General features: G+C 48.8%; 1 protein-coding gene across 26 annotated transcripts in view; it reads left to right on the top strand.

Annotated features, from left to right (window-relative positions):
* Window positions 1–18,090, top strand: part of NCOR1 (nuclear receptor corepressor 1) — a 154,045-nt gene that overhangs the window by 134,078 nt on the left and 1,877 nt on the right. For 16 of the 26 annotated variants that reach the window (XM_057311292.1, XM_057311290.1, XM_057311285.1 and 13 more), the window contains 10 exons: window positions 2,450–2,615; window positions 2,810–3,303; window positions 6,049–6,177; window positions 6,621–6,778; window positions 6,925–7,148; window positions 8,156–8,296; window positions 10,181–10,323; window positions 14,286–14,339; window positions 14,802–15,023; window positions 17,288–17,467. In XM_057311292.1, coding sequence (XP_057167275.1) covers window positions 2,450–2,615; window positions 2,810–3,303; window positions 6,049–6,177; window positions 6,621–6,778; window positions 6,925–7,148; window positions 8,156–8,296; window positions 10,181–10,323; window positions 14,286–14,339; window positions 14,802–15,023; window positions 17,288–17,467 — 1,911 coding nt within the window. The remainder of the gene's footprint in view (window positions 1–2,449; window positions 2,616–2,809; window positions 3,304–6,048; window positions 6,178–6,620; window positions 6,779–6,924; window positions 7,149–8,155; window positions 8,297–10,180; window positions 10,324–14,285; window positions 14,340–14,801; window positions 15,024–17,287; window positions 17,468–18,090) is intronic. The other 10 variants (XM_026521080.4, XM_057311296.1, XM_057311299.1 and 7 more) reach the window with 7 other exon arrangements.

The raw sequence follows: 18,090 nt of genomic DNA, 5'->3' as shown, positions 1-18,090 counted from the left end.
CTGAGAGTGGCCCGAGCACAGGTGGCATGTGAGGAAGATGGCCGTACAGGGAGAGGGTGGGGTGACATTGGGAATCACAGGCGCTGCCATTCGGCAAGGAGGCCGGTGACATGATGAGGGGCATTTACGCGAGAGAGGCTTGAGGGGGGTTAGAAGCCTGGGGGGTGGCGTGGGCTGGCACCAGGAGGACAGCGAGGCCGTGTCTGTGGTTCGTGTGCGCTGGTGGCGGTGAGGTTCGTGGCTGGGCAGGGCTGGAAGGGAAGTGCCGGGAAGAACGCATCGCCGTGCATGCAGAGGACTGGGCCGTAACTCAGTGGGTAGGGGGTGTCTGCACAGAAGATAGAGCGGGAGTAAGGAAAGGAGTAGGGAAAGGAGAGGGAGGGAGTTTCATTGTGGGACGTACTTTGCCCCGTCTCTGGAACATTCGTTGTAACCCGTGGTAGATTTGTCATTTTGCGTTCTGTTCCATCAGTGAAAGGAAAGTACTTCCCATGTCTGTGTTGCCAGACAGATCTGGCACTTAGGAGAAAAGACAGGCTGAACATGGTGACCTAGGAGTCCCCTGCAAGGGCCGTGACTCTGGCTCGGATGAGATTTCCAAGCATCCAGCGTGTGGGGAGGTGTGGGCTCAGTCCATAGGCGTTACTGGCAGGGGTGTTAGAGGTGCAGGCGAGGGGACCAGAGACTCGGTCAGAGAGGTGGGTGCAGACGGAAGGAGGGCAGGCAGGTCTCACAGTCACAGTCAGGGGGACGTGGTGGCAGTATAGAGCAGGGGCCCAGAGCTGGTCTTCGTATCTGACCCAGTAACGTCATTCCTGAGGATTTATGTGGAATAAATCAGTGGTTTGCAAAGCCTGGAGACAGTGAGCCATAACCTTATTGCCTGTATATAGTAAAAAATCCCTAAGTGTCTGACCACAGGAAAGGCTTTAGTGAATTGTGAAATAGCACCCTAACACCGATTATATGTTGGCGGCTTAAAAACCGTGGACGTTGATTTAATTAAAGAAAGCATCACTTTGGTAGGAACTATATTTTAAAAATGCTCGTGATCCCATTAACGAATAACATGCAGATTCAAGGTGGTATAATACCATCTTACTCCATCAGACATTTAAAAAGTTGGTAAGTAATCTGTGTTGTCGTGTCTAAAGAAATGGGCTCTCACACATCGTCAGTGGCAGTGTAAATAGGGATAGTCTTTGCAGGGGCACAAAAACTTACTAGCAGTTCCTCCTCAAGAATACAGAAATGCTTACATAAGCTGTTGTGTGGTCAGAAGGGAGAAGATGGCCCAGAGGCTTGTGCTAAGTGGTCCGTGCTGTGCGTGTAGGGGCGTAAGCCAAAACGGCCAGCCCTCTGAGGACAAAGGACAGAGGAGGCAGAGAAGAAAGTGATTAGAGAGGGAGGTTGAGATCTTCGCAGGGAGTAGTGCTGACCGAGTCCCAGCTGTGGCTTTGTTATGGGAGAGCTGAGGACATTGAACAAAACCGTCTCAGGGCCGGGGAAGTGTAGTTGCGGAGCTGAGCCTTTGGGGAGGGCGGCGTGAGTGACGCGTCGGAAGAGAGCGCGCTGAGAGAAGGGCTTCGCTGGGGAGGGCAGAGGCGGAGCGGGGCAGGGAGAGCTGCGGTGAGAGGAAGCTGCTCAGACCCCGGGCTTGGCGGCAGTGTGCCGTGTCCATCATGGTACTTAGACGGCTGTACCGAACGGGATTCTGGAAACGATCAGCACACCAGAGTCTGAGGAAATATCTGAGATGAACTTATCTGATTGGAGGGAGGGCAGCTGACACCACCCCCCTGCACTGGAAAATACAGCCATAACTCTGACTCCCCAGAACTTAACTGCTGACAGCCTGCTATTGGCCGGAAGCCTGACCGAGAACAGAAAGAGCTGACTGACACGTATTTTGTATGGTCTGTGTACCATGTACTGAATTCTTACAGTAAAGTAAGCTAGAGACAAAATGAGAAATCGAAGGGAAGAGAAAATACATCTACACTCGTACTGTGCCGATTTTTCAAACCACAAATCCACGTGTAGGTGGAGCCGTGCCCTTCAAACCCCTGTTGTTAAAGGACCAACTCTACGTGATTGTTGGTGTTCCTTTTGTTTCTCTCAGGAGTCGCTGTAGAAACTTGTCACGTAAATGGAAGTGCCAGTAAATGATAGTTGATGTTTTCGTTTCGAGTTGCTAGTATGGTTTTATTACATCTTTATTGAGAAACTCTTATAGAACATATTTCTAGAAAGGCCTCAAGACAGCGTATCAGGTTTCTTACCTTTTTTCTGTTTAGGAATATTAGGAAATGAACAGCCCCTAAATGTCGCTGTCTCTAGCTTCTTCCTTATGGCTTGTCTTTTCTTCTTTTTTGGTTTTGGTTTTTTTTTTGGTGTTTTGTTTTGTTTTGTTTTGTTTTGTTTTGTTTTGTTTTGTTTGCCTTCGCAGGCTCAGAACAGCCCGGCCGACCTGGCAGTCATGGATATGTCCGCTCCCCGTCCCCTTCAGTGAGAGCTCAGGAGACCATGCTGCAGCAAAGACCCAGCGTGTTCCAGGGAACCAATGGAACCAGTGTAATCACACCTTTGGACCCAAGTGCTCAGCTCCGCGTCATGTAAGTCCCGTGCAGCATTCTGACCGAACACAGCGGTCTCTGGCTCCCGCCCGCTCGGACCTGTGACTGCGGTGGTATGACCTGCTGCCCGCCCCACACGCCTTGGGGTTGCAGCGTGTCCTTCCGCCGCCCCAGCCCGCCCCCAGCAGAGCCTGCCCTTCACGGACTTGTGTGTGGTTTGCTTTCGTTCGCAGGCCGCTGCCCGCCGGGGGCCCGTCCATAAGCCAAGGCCTGCCGGCCTCCCGCTACAGCACCGCTGCGGACGCCCTGGCCGCCCTTGTGGACGCCGCAGCCTCCGCCCCCCAGATGGAGGTTTCCAAAACAAAAGAGAGTAAGCATGAAGCTTCCAGGTTAGAAGAAAATTTGAGAAGCAGGTCAGCCGCAGTTAGTGAACAGCAGCAGCTAGAGCAGAAAACCCTGGAGGTGGAGAAGAGATCTGTTCAGTGTCTGTACACCTCTGCAGCCTTTCCAAGTGGCAAGCCCCAGCCTCATTCTTCAGTAGTTTATTCTGAGGCTGGGAAAGATAAAGGGCCTCCTCCAAAATCCAGATATGAGGAAGAGCTAAGGACCCGAGGGAAGACTACCATTACCGCAGCTAACTTCATAGACGTGATCATCACCCGGCAAATTGCCTCGGACAAGGATGCAAGGGAACGTGGCTCTCAAAGTTCAGACTCTTCTAGTAGCTGTATGTATCTCAATCTGAGTTTTGCAATGTGATATCTGAGTAAAGAATTACTTTATTCTTTTGGTAAAGCAGAACAATATGATACAAAGAAAATCCTGATCTGAGAGTAAATGTAACGGGAAGGTTTTGTGGGTTAGTAGTGCAAAAACGTCTCTTCTATTTGTCATGATGATTTAAACTTCCGAGTTTCCTAAGGATGCCTGTCAAGAGCATTTTCCATGAAAACACTGTGTCCTGTATAGAGGTAAAATTGGAAAGTAGGGCGGAGTGCATGAACATTTCTGGGCCTCTGAGAGGTCAGAGGGGCTACCAAGGCCTCTTACGAAGCGTTTTCTGGGATGAGGGTCAGTATTTAGGTTGATACCCCAAAGCCTCTTATATCCTTTTTCTAAGACACAAATTTTAAAAAAGTGAGACCACTGTATTGCTGGTCATTGGTATTTACGTTACACCTTTTTTGCAAGCTGGATCTGTAAGAAAAATTTTTTCATGTATGTATTGGTGATTTTTATTCCTTCTTCATAAGCATATCGTCCTCTCTGTGCTCATTTTCTACAATTGTTTTCATGTGTTTGTTTCTTTTTATTTTAAACTGTTTTAAATTTTACTTTCATCCCAGTATAGTTAACAGAGTGCTGTGTTGGCCCCAGGTGTATAACATAGCCATTCAGCACTCCCGTCCGTGACTCACTGCGCACCGCGCGATAAGTGTGCCCTTCCTCCCCGTCCCCGGTTTCCCCAGCTCCCCTCTGGTGACCACCAGTTTGCGATCGTTGCAAGTTGGAGTTCGATCAGGTCTCGTTAGTCATTTTGACGTCTACCCTGTGAGTCCGTAAGAGTTCACAAATCTACAGTAAAATGCTGGAAGAGTTATTTCAAATTTATTTTTAACGACTGCCTAAATTCTGTATAGAATTCCTGAAGGAAGAATCGGGTATTTAAGCAAGTATCTGCTAATACTTGAAGTAATTTAACCATGTGTGGCCATCTCTCTGTTGTTCTTGTTAATGAAATGGAGGAGAGTTGGCGATTTCTTATGCATGAGCAATGCAATGCGTAATTCTTGGTACCTCTCCCTGTGCCTGCTTAGAATCTGTTTGGGTAAATATCTACCCCATGGCTGAGCTTTTTGGAAAGAAGGGGGCAGATTGGTAGTCTGCTGTGTAGACAGAAAACTTGTGTTCGCCTGGAAGGACGAACATCTGCAAAACAGATATTTCACGCACAGAAACTTGCTAGCCGAGGATCTGTCGTTGCAGGAGCAAGCCTGGAGGGGGTCACCAGCACACCTGGTGACCCATCCAGCCCGTGGCCTATCGGGTGCCGGGGCGCACGGCGCTGTAGTCACTGGCTAGCACTCCTCTCAGTTAGCGTCACAAACCAGACCTTGCTCTAGGAGTCTGACCTTCAGAAGGTCTGAAAATAGGTTTGTCTTTTCTGAGTGGGGTTATCTTTTTTATCACTGGGCGAATGACTTGCGTGGAGTCCACAGGCTGTTTACCGTTTCTCAGTGTGGTTTTCAGTTTTCCCTTCAGAGCCTCCTTCCCCCTCAAGGGGAAGACAGTTTAGCCTCAGACTTTCTAGGGAGTGTATATTGGATGTGATGAGCAGATTCAGGGTGCTGGGGACATAAACAGTGATGAATGCCAGTGGATACCGAAGTCGCAAGTAGTCTAAATTACTTGGAAAATGGTTATTTATTTTAGTTCCTGAAAGATCATTTCCGTCCCGATTACCAGGTTTCTGTTCTCCTGAGTGAACTAGAAGCTAATTGCAACCTGCCTGGCTTGGTGAAGGGGTAGGAAGAAAGGGCTGCTCAGTCGGGTGCTGGAGGACCTTGGTGGGAGCCCGGTAATAGAGGTCATTCCGAGCTGCTGTCCCTGTGTCCAGGACCCACTGACTGATCACCCTTGCTGCTCCAGCCAGCGCTGCATAGACCCTTTGAGCCTCTGAGAGTTTTCTCAGATTTTGCAGCCTGTAGATGCGGAGCGCATGCTAAAGTCAGAAGGTTCCAGAGCAGGAAGTTCCATGTGCCTGGCCCCTCGCTCTGAGGCCACGGCAGGACTGTGAACAGCGGCCTGGACCCCTGCTGCATCGACCCTCAGTCAGGCTTCCTGGGAGCTTCTGCTTAGAGGGGCCTTCTCTGATGTGGGCATCCTTTGAATTTGCTTTTCAGACATTCCCTACCATTTCTGTGTCTTTTCACAGTGTAACCGTGCTGGGAAATCATTTGGAGTGATACTTTTTGTCTGCAGTAATCCAGTGATTTATGAAAACTGTTATATGTTGTTACTTCATCTGTAGCTCTGATAGGATCGTGGTAATGAAGCAACCGTGTAGCCTGAAGGTTTTTATAAGAGCCGACTGTCCCCCGGAATTTTAATCATTGGAGATGGTGAACTGTGATCTACTCTCTGATTTGTTCGGCCTCCTCTGAGGAGTGTCCTTCCTGGTGGCAGTGTTCTCCAGCTCCCAGGAGAGCGTCACAGATCTGTTGCCAGCCCGCCTCTCCTAACGGTCCTAGAGGCCACCCAGCGTCCGAAAGCCCCGGTCCCTACAGAGACTAGGAACCAGGGGGAGCACTTGCGGACCGCTGCGACCAGTGCATTGAGCTGCTTGTTTTTTTTATCATCGACCATTTCTGAGAATAAAAACCAAAAACGTGTGAATAGGTTTGAAGAATTTGGACTTTTGAAACGTTTCCCGGGATTAGTTTTAAAATCAGACTCTTTGCTTTTCTTCAAGTATCTTCTCATCGGTATGAAGCCCCCGGCGACGCTATCGAGGTGATCAGCCCCGCCGGCTCCCCGGCGCCGCCCCCAGAGAAGCTGCAGGCCTACCAGCCGGAGGTGGTGAAGGCGGCGCCGGCAGACAGTATGTATCCGTCAGCCGCCGGCTCACGTGCTTCCGTACCTGCTCTGTCGTCGGCTTCTGATTATCCCGTCCGGGCCATGCTAGGAAGGAACTGGTCTGGTTTTGTTCTCGAGTCATCGTTACAGGCGTCTGCTTTAGAGACAGGCACAACCGCACTCACAGAAAGTTGGTTTTCAGCTTTTCTTGATCACCCCTTTGTTCGTATTTAATGATACAGGAAACGGTTGCTGGTTCGTTCGCCCACTTACGCTCTCACGGTTCATTCTACACTAGTCCTGATTCCCGTCAGTCAGTGTTTTTCATTTCGAGATTCAGATAACGAATTCTGTGTAGAGATAGGTATCCCATCATTCGCATGTGCTCCTCTGAGTTCCGCTCGGTGTTTGATGATAAGAGGAAGGCTGGGGCATCTCTGAGTAAGACATCTGTCTGTCCTCCGTTAGGTGAAGCCACCAGACAGTACGAAGGACCATTACATCACTACCGACCGCAGCAGGAACCACTGTCTCCGCAGCAGCAGCTGCCCGCCTCCTCACAGGCCGACGCGGTGGGGCAGGTGCCCAGGACCCACCGCCTCATCACGCTCGCTGATCACATCTGTGTAAGTGATGCTGTTCCTGTTTCTTTGGTCAGTGCAGAAAGCACGTTTCACAGAGAGTCACAAAAAAGATGTCCAGGTTTTTTTATGCTACGTTTTTTGGCAAGTACTCAACGGGTTTAACCAGCTCCTTCTTTTTTCATTCACAGCAAATTATCACACAAGATTTTGCTAGGAATCAAGTTTCCACACAGCCTCCCCAGCAGCCTCCCACTTCTACATTCCAAAATTCACCATCTGCTTTGGTGTCCACGCCCGTGAGGACTAAAACATCAAATCGTTATAGCCCAGAATCCCAGTCTCAATCTGTCCACCATCAAAGACCAGGGTCAAGGGTCTCTCCAGAAAATCTTGTGGACAAATCCAGGGGAAGGTATGGCTTTTATTTCAAACTCTGTGTTCATTTCCCAGCAGTAAAACATGTTGTTTTACTGTTACTCTCTACAAATAACCCTACCAGATAGGGGATTCATTACGTACACCTAAAATTTATTTGCCTTCGTTCCTTGGGAAATGCAAATGAGGATTTCCCCTCTGTATATTCTTGGAATGTTCACTGTCTGGGCAGTTGGTACCGTATCTTTTTAACGTATATTCAAGTCCAGTTCTTCATCTTTCAATGAAGGGAGGTGATAGATACTGTTTCAAGTTTGATAAATCAAGAAAAGTATAAGATTTTTTTAGAGTTTTAGAGGTAACCACCAAAGAACTCAAAGAAAAATGGTTAGAAATGGCCACCTGTAAAAACTGGATGGGGTCGATTGGGAAAGGAGGTGACAGGGCGTATACCCATATATAATTATACTCAAAGGTCACAGGTGGCTCTTAAATGTATAATCACTCAGCCAAAAACTTTTTTTTGGTCTAAACAGTATGTGTCTCTCACATTGTTCTTACCAACATGGTAGCCAGAGGAAGACCATTAAATTGCAGAGAACCACTTAGCCCTACAAGGCTGTAACTCGAGCCTGTCTGGACTTCCTAGACAAGCGCTCAGGGTTCAGTTTGGTACTCCAGCCCTTTTTCTCTTAACTTAGTGGGGAAAGACCTGGTAAGCAGTGAGAGCCTGGAGGGCTCACCGGAGTAGCTGGCCAAGGGTGGGGTGGTGGGGTGTGATGGCGAAGCACACAGTGACCTTGACCTCCCAGCGGAGCACTGCCTGTCCAGGGGTGCTTGGTGTGCATGCGTGGACAAAGCAGCAGCAACAGACTTTTTGGTACCCAGGTGTATAATGAAAACCTGAGGCATCTTTTTGCTGATAAAAATTAGCAGCTTTTATTCCTTCTCCTCAGTGAAGTAATGAGTAAACCAATTTGTTTCGGGTAATTTGTAGGTGGGCCCTAGGAATACAGTCTAATACTTTCTGTGTTACAATGTCAGGCCTGGAAAATCCCCGGAGAGGAGTCACATCCCTTCTGAGTCCTACGAGCCCATCTCTCCGCCCCAGGTTCCAGTTGTGCATGAGAAACAGGACAGCATGCTGCTACTGTCTCAGAGAGGAGCAGAGCCCGCGGAACAGAGGTGAGGGGCCGGCTGTCTTCCTGGCTGGCAGCTCCCACGTGTGTGTGCGCGCGCGCGTGTGTGTGTGTGTGTGTGTGTGTGTGTGTGATGTGCTTTCAGTTTTCCTTAGGTCGGTGCCTCTTCTCCCTTCTGCTTGTGTGTCAGGATAGGAGTCTTGAAGGATCCTGCAGTCTGTTTCCCTGGTGATCTAATGCTAGCACATTTTAATGAAAAAGTGATACTTAAATAGGTTAAAAAGTGTTCATTGTTTTTCTTGAAATTAAGCCTTCTAGATGGTGGGTTTTTTTTTTTTTAAGATTTTATTTATTTATATGACAGAGACAGTGAGAGGGAACACAAGCAAGGGGAGCGTGAGAGGGAGAAGCAGACTCCCCGCTGAGCAGGGAGCCCGATGTGGAGCTCGATCCCAGGACGCCGGGATCATGACCTGAGCCACCCAGGCGCCCCTAGATCTGATTTTTTTAAGAAAACGTTTTTGTCTGTGTGGTCACCCTTTGATCCAAGCACTGTTTGAGTGCGAGGCATGTACCGAGCCTTGTGGACTGTACGTGGAAGGGAAGTAACTGCTTCACATGTTTTCCTTACCTGTTTCTAACCCTAACCCGACCCCTGTGAATTCTTACTGGATTTTTATTCCCATGTGGATTAGCCGCCTTCAGTTCGGCCTCGACCTGGTCCACTTCCCCTAGAGCCTTTGTCTAAACTCACAGACTCCAGCGCCAAGTCACTGGGTTGGCATTTGAGTTTCTCTGTGAGCAGGTTCTTGCCACACCTAGTTTCTGCCACTCCACCCTGACCCTTCTTTGTCCACGACCAGCTGCTTGCTGTCCCTGGAACGCCTTTCAGTCCCTGTGAATGTGGTTTGCTGGGTGTATGGCACCTGTGATGTTCTGAGAGGGGAAGACCGGATTTGCCGCGGTCAGATAGACAGGGAGGGTCCAGCTTTACACCGAGGTCTCACTGCCGTTGCTGCGTTCCTTACAGTGTGCTCTGGGATATTTACATGTTGTACGTGCTCACGGGGAGGCAAATAGATGTTGGTACCTCTCAAGGAAATGAAGAAAATCCATTTTTGGAAAGGGGGATGATGTTACATCTAATGATATGTTTACATGTTTTCCCTTAAGTTTGGGAGTTTTTTGAGGACAGGGCCACATCTTATTTTTCTGTTGCGTATTTGTCTCTCTTGACATGCAGAAGGGATTCTTAGGTTTCAGTGAATCCACATGACCAGATTAGCCTTCCACGTGTTCTTTGCTACCGTCTCCGGCTCTAGCTAGACCCCTGGTGGTCTTGAGCCGGTAAGGAAAGTTGTTTAAGATGGGTTAGCATAGGAAGCCGCGAATGGATCGTGAAATGTTTTACATGAAGCTCAGCTCATGGGGTGGGAGGCCTGAAATGATGTAGTGGAGGCAGTTCTATTTCTACGTGGTAGCTCTTTTCTCTTGAAGTCCGCACGGTTGAATTGCTTACGATTGAGCTCTTGCTGTTTCACAGGCAAATAGTGCCACTAGTTCTAATGTGTTGTGCTTCAGAGGCGTTCTGCTAGTGGAGTCGTCCCCGGTCTGCGGGGCAGCTGTAAACATACCGTGTCTGCGCTCTTAGGCAGATGGCGGGGTGAGCTGTTTCTGCGTTTTCCCATGAACATCATTTGCTGCTTATTGGGTCTTCGTTAAGAATCTCTGTCCTGGATCATCCCCATCCCTGTCCTGATTTTGTGAGAGCGCTAACGTATTAGTTTGTGTCCGGAAATCTGACGTCCGGGTGTCACCACACACACGAGGTGGGGAAGCGGTAGTTCTCCCACATAGTCCACGGAAGTCCCCAGGGTTAGGGGCACATGACGAAACAGAGCTACTAACAGACACAACTGTGTCCCCACAGGAATGATTCCCGCTCGCCCGGGAGTATAAGCTACTTGCCTTCATTCTTCACCAAGCTTGAAAACACGTCACCCATGGTTAAATCAAAGAAGCAGGAGATTTTTCGTAAGTTGAACTCCTCTGGTGGAGGTGACTCTGATATGGGTAAGTGGGATTTCTTTCATGAATCCCAAAATAAAACCTGCATTAATAATGATCTCTCCGGTGTTGCTTCTCACGCGGTCCTTGAGTTCGCAGGCTCTTATAGGCATCTGTCCAACCACATTTGAGCTTAAAGCCTCTTCTCAGACGTTTGCCCGTGAGTGAAGATTGCCTGCTAGCGAGCAAGAACTTGCTGCTTTCTGAAGCTGCCTGTGTTCTCTCTGAACAAGTGTGGGGCCTGGGAAACTTCTCTTCTGTGGGGCTGGATCAGCTCCTTGCATTTTTTTCACGCACTGGTCTTAGTTTTACCCTTTGGGCCTTCTCTCCGTGACCTCTCCTCCGCCATTTGAAGACAAGTCATGTCCTTCAAGTCTTATCTCTGGAAACATCCCGTTTCATCCGCTGTTCATCCCACGCTGGTTGCCATGTCAGATGCTCTCCACAGAAAACCACCTTCTTTAGCTCCGCCTGTCCGCAGGCTGTGAGCAGTGTGGGATGATCGCCCCCAAACGTGTCACTTAATAGTAAGGGTTTTTGGCAAGCAGTACAGTTAGGTTCTAGTGCACTTAACACCAGTAGAAATATCAAGGCCTCTCCGAATGTGCTGCTCTTGACCCAGACCTTTCCCTCGCTGTACCTCTGTAGTTACTGGCTCCAAGTACAGGCCACGGCAGTCCGTGCTTGTGCTGTGCAGTGACTTTTCCTGCCCTAGCACAGTCTTTCTGGATCTCGGTTCAGTCACTCAGCATCCGTCTGCAAACGTGATCCATCCACCACGTAAAAGCAGAACGACAGTCATTTTGGTAGCAAACGGCTGTAGAGTCAGAGAGAGGGACAACTCTAGGCACTTGTAAGCCCGATAAACTCATTCCAGCCTCACAGACAGCCCTACGCGCTGCAGCGGAATTGTCTCCAGAGCGCAGATGAGGAGAGCGAGACGTCTAGGAACGTGCAGCCTGCCTCACTAGTGAGACGCCGGCCCACGCTCCTCCAGCAGCTCTCTGCTCACAGCGTCGCCCCCGCGTCGTTGGGAGACACGCGGTGGGCGAGAGCTCTGTGGCATCCGCACGTTCCCTCGGGGGCGACGCCGTGCGTTCCCTGGGCGCCTCCTCGCGCTCCGTTGCTGGCGCTCACTGCCACGATCGCTCTGTCCCACTTCTGCCTCTTTCGTCAAGCGTATCTGGGGACGCGGCGAGAGTTGTTGGGTGTGGGCCGTCCCCACTCTGCTTGTTTCTGTGACCTGCGACTGCTGGTCTCCTGACCCCGTCACGAGAAGCTGGGGGCTCTGAACTCCGGACTGCCAGGGGGGTGCGCGTCTGGATCTGACCCTTCGTGATCAATAAAGGTCGAACGTCAGAGAGAAAAAAGGACGAGCCCAGTGTCAGTTACTGTTTGTGACCTTTCTCTTTCGAAGTGCCAACAAATCATCTGAAAGAGAAACCTTTTCGAATTATCGGCCAGAATTGCTATCAGGCGTACAGATATCCTTTCTTTTTTAAAAAAATTATTGTGACATTTTTCCATCTTGTCACTGGTTTCATCTGTTATTTACGGTGCCTCAGATGTCACCAACAAAAGTCTGGCGCGCTCGTCCTCTGACTCTCAGAACCGGAGGGGGGTCTGCCCGAGCACGGACGGCAGCCGGTGCAGAACTCTGTCCCCTTCGTGTGGTTTGCATTCATCCTCTCTGGTCTTGGTCTTGCCACGTTAATGGGGAAAAAACTCTTGACAGGAAAATGCCACGTGACTGGAGGCAGCCTACTTTCTGGTTTTGTCTTCTGTCTTCCGTTGTCCTCAGGCAGTGGCTCTCTCGTTCGCCCATTCAATTAGTTACTGAGCAGGGTCCTGTGCTGGGTGCTTGCAGGATGACAGATGGTCTCGACTCTGAAAACGTGTAAGGAAACAAGTACCTAACTTTAACCCAAGATAAAATTTATGAACGGCTTAAGGCAAGTACTAACGAAATTGCTGGAGGATTGTTTAGATTGCCAGAACTGTTTTCGATTGTGGAAAGGGACTGTTAAGGAATTGTATTAAGAATCCAGTGGGCCGATGGGTCCCCGGGACACGTTCAGTCGTCCTCGGGAAATAGAACTGAGAAATCCAAGCCATCAGCAACCAAGACCACTTTGTTTCAAGTCTGTCAATTCAGCGTGCCCACCGAGGACATCGGTGACTTTATTCTTCAAAAACCGTAATGCTTTAAAACTTACTTTGTTTGACCTCCCATGAACCATTCTCCTCTTCCAGAAATATTCTCTTCTCTTGCCTTTCAGATACTATGTTCTCTCGTGTTTTTCCTCTACTTCTCTGGTCTTGTGTTATGTCTCCTTAGCAGCTCGGTCTTGCTTTGCCTGGCCCTTGGATGCTGGTTTTCCTAGTGTTCTGCTCATGCGATAAATCCTTGAGTCCTGTCATCCACTCTGGGAGTTCAGACTGTGTGCCGAGAACTCCGAACTCGTATCTGGACTTCAGCTTTTTCTACTAAGTTTTACTTACTTACCTCTGCAGACCTCATGTCTTCTCGGAATATCTTGCTTCTGAAACGTCTAACCCTGAATTAACATTCTACCTGTCCACACAGAGAAGTCTCTAGCCCCTCCTCCCCTGCCACGCTTACCGCCACTGTGGCTCCACTGTCACTCTCTGGCATCGTCCCCCGTCCCTCTTCCTGTCGAGTCTGGCTCCCAGACAGCTCGCACACGCTGCTCTTCCTTGTGTCTCATTTCTGAACAGTGATCGTGATCTCTCCCAAGCTTGCCCATCTCTTTAAACTTGGTATCTATCACAGTCCCTGGAGTGCAGGTCCCAGGACTGTGGTCGGCACGGTTACTGAGGCACCCAGGGGATTCTGTTCTGTTGGCCTCAGGAAGAGCCACACTGAACTGTGAGCTCCAGAGGTCAAGGAAGGGCGTTCATTTTAAGCACAGGATCTTCGAATTCTCATGGGTTGAAAAATGTGAAGTTGTCTTTATCTGGCCATCTCGATCAGTAAGAAGGTGATTTTATGATGATTCAACCAGATAATTGTTCGGTAAATATTTGTCAAACGAATGAATGAGTCCTATTCCACAAACTTCTATGAGGACTGCGAGGCTGTATCCGTCACTTGGTATTTGTTCAGGTTCGGTTTCTTTACTGTAAATGTCACCGGACCCGTAAGTAGGGAGACGGTCCTTATTGTGTAAGCTCTTCCTGGGGATTTCTCTCCTCCTCCTCCTGTTGCCAGTTTACAGCTTCCCTGATCAAGAAAGTTAGTTCCTAGGCCCGTCTCCAGAGCCCAGTCTCATCTCCAGGGAAGGGTCCATCCTGCTGCAGACGCATCCCAAACGCCACATCCTGCCCTGGGACTGTTTAGCCGCCCACCTCCTCCCGGCAGTCTTCTCTCTCTTCCCAATTCTCAGCATCAAGTCGGAGGTTGGGATGAAAACACCGTTTGTGTTCCCAGATTCCTCCCGTTCCCACGCTGTGCTGCCTGTCGTCAGACTGTGCCAGTGACAGATCGCAGGCTTGGCGGGAATCTTTGTCTCTTCCCGGGACCGTGAGAGTAGTCCACAGTGACCCACAGCCGGGAAACCTCTGGTCATTTTCATGCTCTTCCCCGCGGGGTCAGAGGTCAGGCCGCCTCACACCTGCTGGCATTGGCCGGGGTCACCTTAGGTCCAGGTCTCTTCTCCAGCAAACTAGCCTCCTCTCCTCCTCATGCTTCTCCAGCAGCACGGCGTCTTTCCCGCCTCTGGGTGTATCGCTCCTGTTCTCATCTCCTGACCTCATCCAGTTTTCTATTGCCCGAGTTTTTTAAAAAATTATTTCTTTCACTTTATTTTCACTTAACTGGTGAAAAATAAGATTGAGATCATGGAAAATGAAAAAGGTGAATTTTATTGGAGGGTTTTGAGACTTTCTCTCTTCCTGCGTATATGATTGTCACGCGTCAATTAACGTGGATGTTTGTTTAAATACAGCCGCCGCGCAGCCGGGAACGGAGATCTTCAACCTGCCGGCGGTCACTACCTCAGGTGAGCCTCTCCACACAGCGCGTCCGCCGCTCGGCAATCGGCGTCCGGTGGCAGTGACGCCAGCAGACACGTAGGGTACCGACTGCACCCCAGGGGACGCTCCAGGACGCACAGATGAATAAATTCGTGTCATCGAGTCAGGGAGGAGATAGTCAGTAGCAGTAAAAAGGGAGTTGAGATTCAGTACATACTTGCTGGAGAGAGAAATGAACAAAGAGTTGATCAAAACCATTAAAGACCAGCATAGAAACTAGGGAGCTGAAGTAGAAGAAAGCTGTGGAGTGACTTTGATAAAAGTGCGTGACTGACGCAGCACTCGAGTCCCTCTCGGTGGCTGGAGGTGGCGTGCGCGTGGGCCCTCAGCTGCGGCAGGCAGTGGCCGACAGCCTCTGCGCAGACTGTTCTTCTGGTTCTCAGCTGCCTTTCAGAACTAAGCAGAAACTCTGTGCTCGTCTCTTCCAGGCTCCGTTAGCTCTAGAGGTCATTCTTTCGCCGACCCTGCCAGTAACCTCGGTCTGGAAGACATCATCAGGAAGGCGCTCATGGGAAGCTTTGATGACAAGGCGGAGGAGCACGGAGTCGTCATGGCCCAGCCCGTGGGGGTGGTGCCCGGCGGGGCCAACACCTCCGTCGTGACCGGCGGTGAGGCACGGAGAGAGGAAGGGGACCCATCGCCTCATTCAGGTACAGTTTTCACTTTCGTGCTCTGCTGCTGCCTTTCCCAAGAAAAGCCACTTTCTTTCCAAGTTGTAATGCTTCACCAAGAGACTTCATTTTATGTGCTCTCAGACTCTCTGCTCAGGGCTTTACTTACAGAAAGCTTTTTTTTTTAAACCCTGTTCAGACATTTTAGTAACATGAACAGAAACTTTCAAAGGACGGAAGTCTTCACGCAGAACGTCGCCATTCAGGGTCGGGTGTTATCTCTGTCTGCGTCTAACCCTTACCTGGGCCGACACGTTTTAACTGTAACACAGGTGCAGTTTCATCGTCTGCTTTTGAGTTAAAAAAAAAAAAAGTGATAGGCTCAGCAGAAAAGAATTTTAAGCCATAGAATGAAGAGTAAGGAAAAACAAAAACCCTTCAGATCACATCATCCAGAAAGCTGGTGTTCTTTTCTGAGAAGCTCATTCTGGAAGTGTCTGTGGTCACATAAAAGGACAGATAAGACGTTACAATGAGCTCATTCACACATCCTGGTAGAAGCGAGCACACAGAAAACCGGGACTGGAAGCTTCAGGAACTAGTGTCTCTTGTGCTTAAAAATTTACCTGCAGGTCCGAAGTATTTCCAGTTTAATTTAGGGTTTTTTCTTCCTATTATCGTCAAGCAAAAGATCTCACTAAGGGTAAGGAGAAGAGCAAAGAGATGAGAGGTGGCTGGTTTGTTTTGTTTCCAACCTACATCTGTTAACGTCAGGACAGTACGGATTCACTCCCCGCTCTGAAAGAGGAGCGTGGTCTTCCCCCTTCTGCTCTTAGCTCCTGATGCGTCCTGACTGGAGTGCGTGTACTTGAAGGTTGGAATGCTGTCGATTGTGGTTGTGTGGTCCTCCCGCTGCGGCATTCGGTATGGCGTTCACACCCCTTCCCCTCGCAGAGGGTGCTGCACTCAGACTCAAAAATGTCTTCTTGCTGCCTTTATATTTGAAACGACAGCATGGCACTTTTCTCAGAACATCCCCAAGACACGATTACCTTTCTTTCCTGGCATCAGTTGTAAGAAATAAGATTAGACGCCCTCCTTTTTAGCAGGTGACGGTTTATCTGCCCAAAGAATCCTCTTTTCCTCAATTTCGATAAGTTAACTGATGTGTTACTGTTCATTCTGTGTCCGATTTTCCTGGTCATAGAGAGGCCGTCTGCGTCTGCAGGTTGATTTCTACGCTCATGGAAATGTTCTATTTTCTTTGTTGGGGTTTTCCATTTCAAAAACACAGTTACATTTTTGCTGGCTGGTCTTCGTCCTCTCTACCTGGTACCTTCTAATGATTTTCAGTCCCCTTGATCTCTTTCTGTTGCTTTTCCCGTATCTCATTTTCCCTTTGTACTATGACCCTTCTTGTTGTGTCTGTTCTGATACTTGCTGTATTTTGTGTCCTAAGCTTTTCACCTCATCCTTTTCGGTTACTGTCTGTACTTTGAGCTCCTTTTGTAAACTGGCTTCATAGAGTTTGAAGTTTCTCTTCCGTACACGAAGCACCTTTCCCCTCATCCTAAAATATTCGCTTCCTTACCATCGGGGACTTGCACTTGTCCCTGCAGGTCGTTCAGGGTTTTGTGGAAGGCTGTCTGCCCACCTTTCCTGTACGCTGCAGGATTTGGGGTGAAGTTGTTCTGCGGGGGCTGAGGAAACTGCTGCTCACCTTGGCTCTGATCTCTTCGGAGATCTTTTTAATGTGTTGTTCTAGAGGGGCCATCCCACTCCTGTGAACTTCTAGAAACAGAGCCTGGAACAGAAAGGGCCACCAAGACTGGCCAAGCTACTGCTAGGGTCCAACAGTGCTACGAAGGGGCTTCTGTTCTACATTTTTTTTTTCTTTTGACATAAGATTTCCGTGGGTGTTGTATGAACTCCTGTGCTTCTAAGTTGGTGGGCAATGAGGTAGTGAGGATTTAAGATTTTTGTCGACCTGCTTTAATTTCCTTAGCCGTTTCTGTGCTCCAGGACCAGGAAAGAAATGGCGTTCCAGAAATTGTGTTTCCTTCGTGACATGTTTTTAAGTTTATGGCACGAGGACATACCCGTTTTGCTTTAGTTGCTACAAGTAAATTCTGGCTTTTAAGTATTAATTTTTTAACTTTATGGAGTAGTAGGATCCGGATTCTTCATGCTATCTATCATTCTTCTTCTTTCTCTTAGCATTATATAATCATCAGCATTTTGGTAGGTTTTTAAGTTGAGAACATAATTACTCTGTGTCAATAGTTAATTTATTTCACTTTTAGGAGGAGTTTGCAAACCAAAGCTGATCAGCAAGTCAAACAGCAGGAAATCTAAATCTCCTATCCCGGGGCAAGGCTACTTAGGAACTGAGAGGCCCTCTTCCGTCTCCTCTGTACATTCAGAAGGGGATTACCACAGGCAGACACCAGGGTGGGCCTGGGAAGACAGGCCCTCTTCAACAGGTGAGGAACTTACTGCTAGAAAAGGAGTCTTCAAGTGATTTCTTGGTCAGTACTTCTTGTAAAATCAGCAACTTTGGTAATCTCAATACTGTATCAGTAGGTTCCACTTTCCAGAATAGAAACTGAATGCGTAGAATCTTAAAAATTGAAAGAACGCAAGGTCTGATTACCAGGAACGAAGGAAGAGCTGGGGAGACTCCCCACACCCCTCACGTACACCCCTCACGTCCGTGCCACGCTGGCAGCGGCACCTGCTACTTGCGGGGCAGAAAGTCTGATTTCAGTCCCTCTGAACTGCACCTGACTCCCACGGTTGCCTGGAGCCTCTTCTGTGGAGTGTTAGAGAAGGTTCTTAGGGAAATACTGAGAAATCAAAGGAAGAAGGGGAATAGTGTACAAAGCCATCCTCTCTCTTGCAGGCTGTTTATACAAACTGTTGAAAGAATACTGTTTTTCATAAACATCCTAGAATATTGTTTAGGATACTTATTAATGGTTTCCATTTTGTGCTTACTTGTAAGCTTTTTTTTCCAAGCCTAACAACCACAATAATGGTAGTCCTGAGAGGGAACAGACTTGACTTGTTTTTGTTTAAATAAAACTGGGATATTCGGTGTAGATTT

Source organism: Ursus arctos, unplaced genomic scaffold (genome assembly GCF_023065955.2).
Source record: "Ursus arctos isolate Adak ecotype North America unplaced genomic scaffold, UrsArc2.0 scaffold_14, whole genome shotgun sequence".
Taxonomy (NCBI): domain Eukaryota; kingdom Metazoa; phylum Chordata; class Mammalia; order Carnivora; family Ursidae; genus Ursus; species Ursus arctos.
This window is presented reverse-complemented; position numbering and strand designations above follow the sequence as displayed.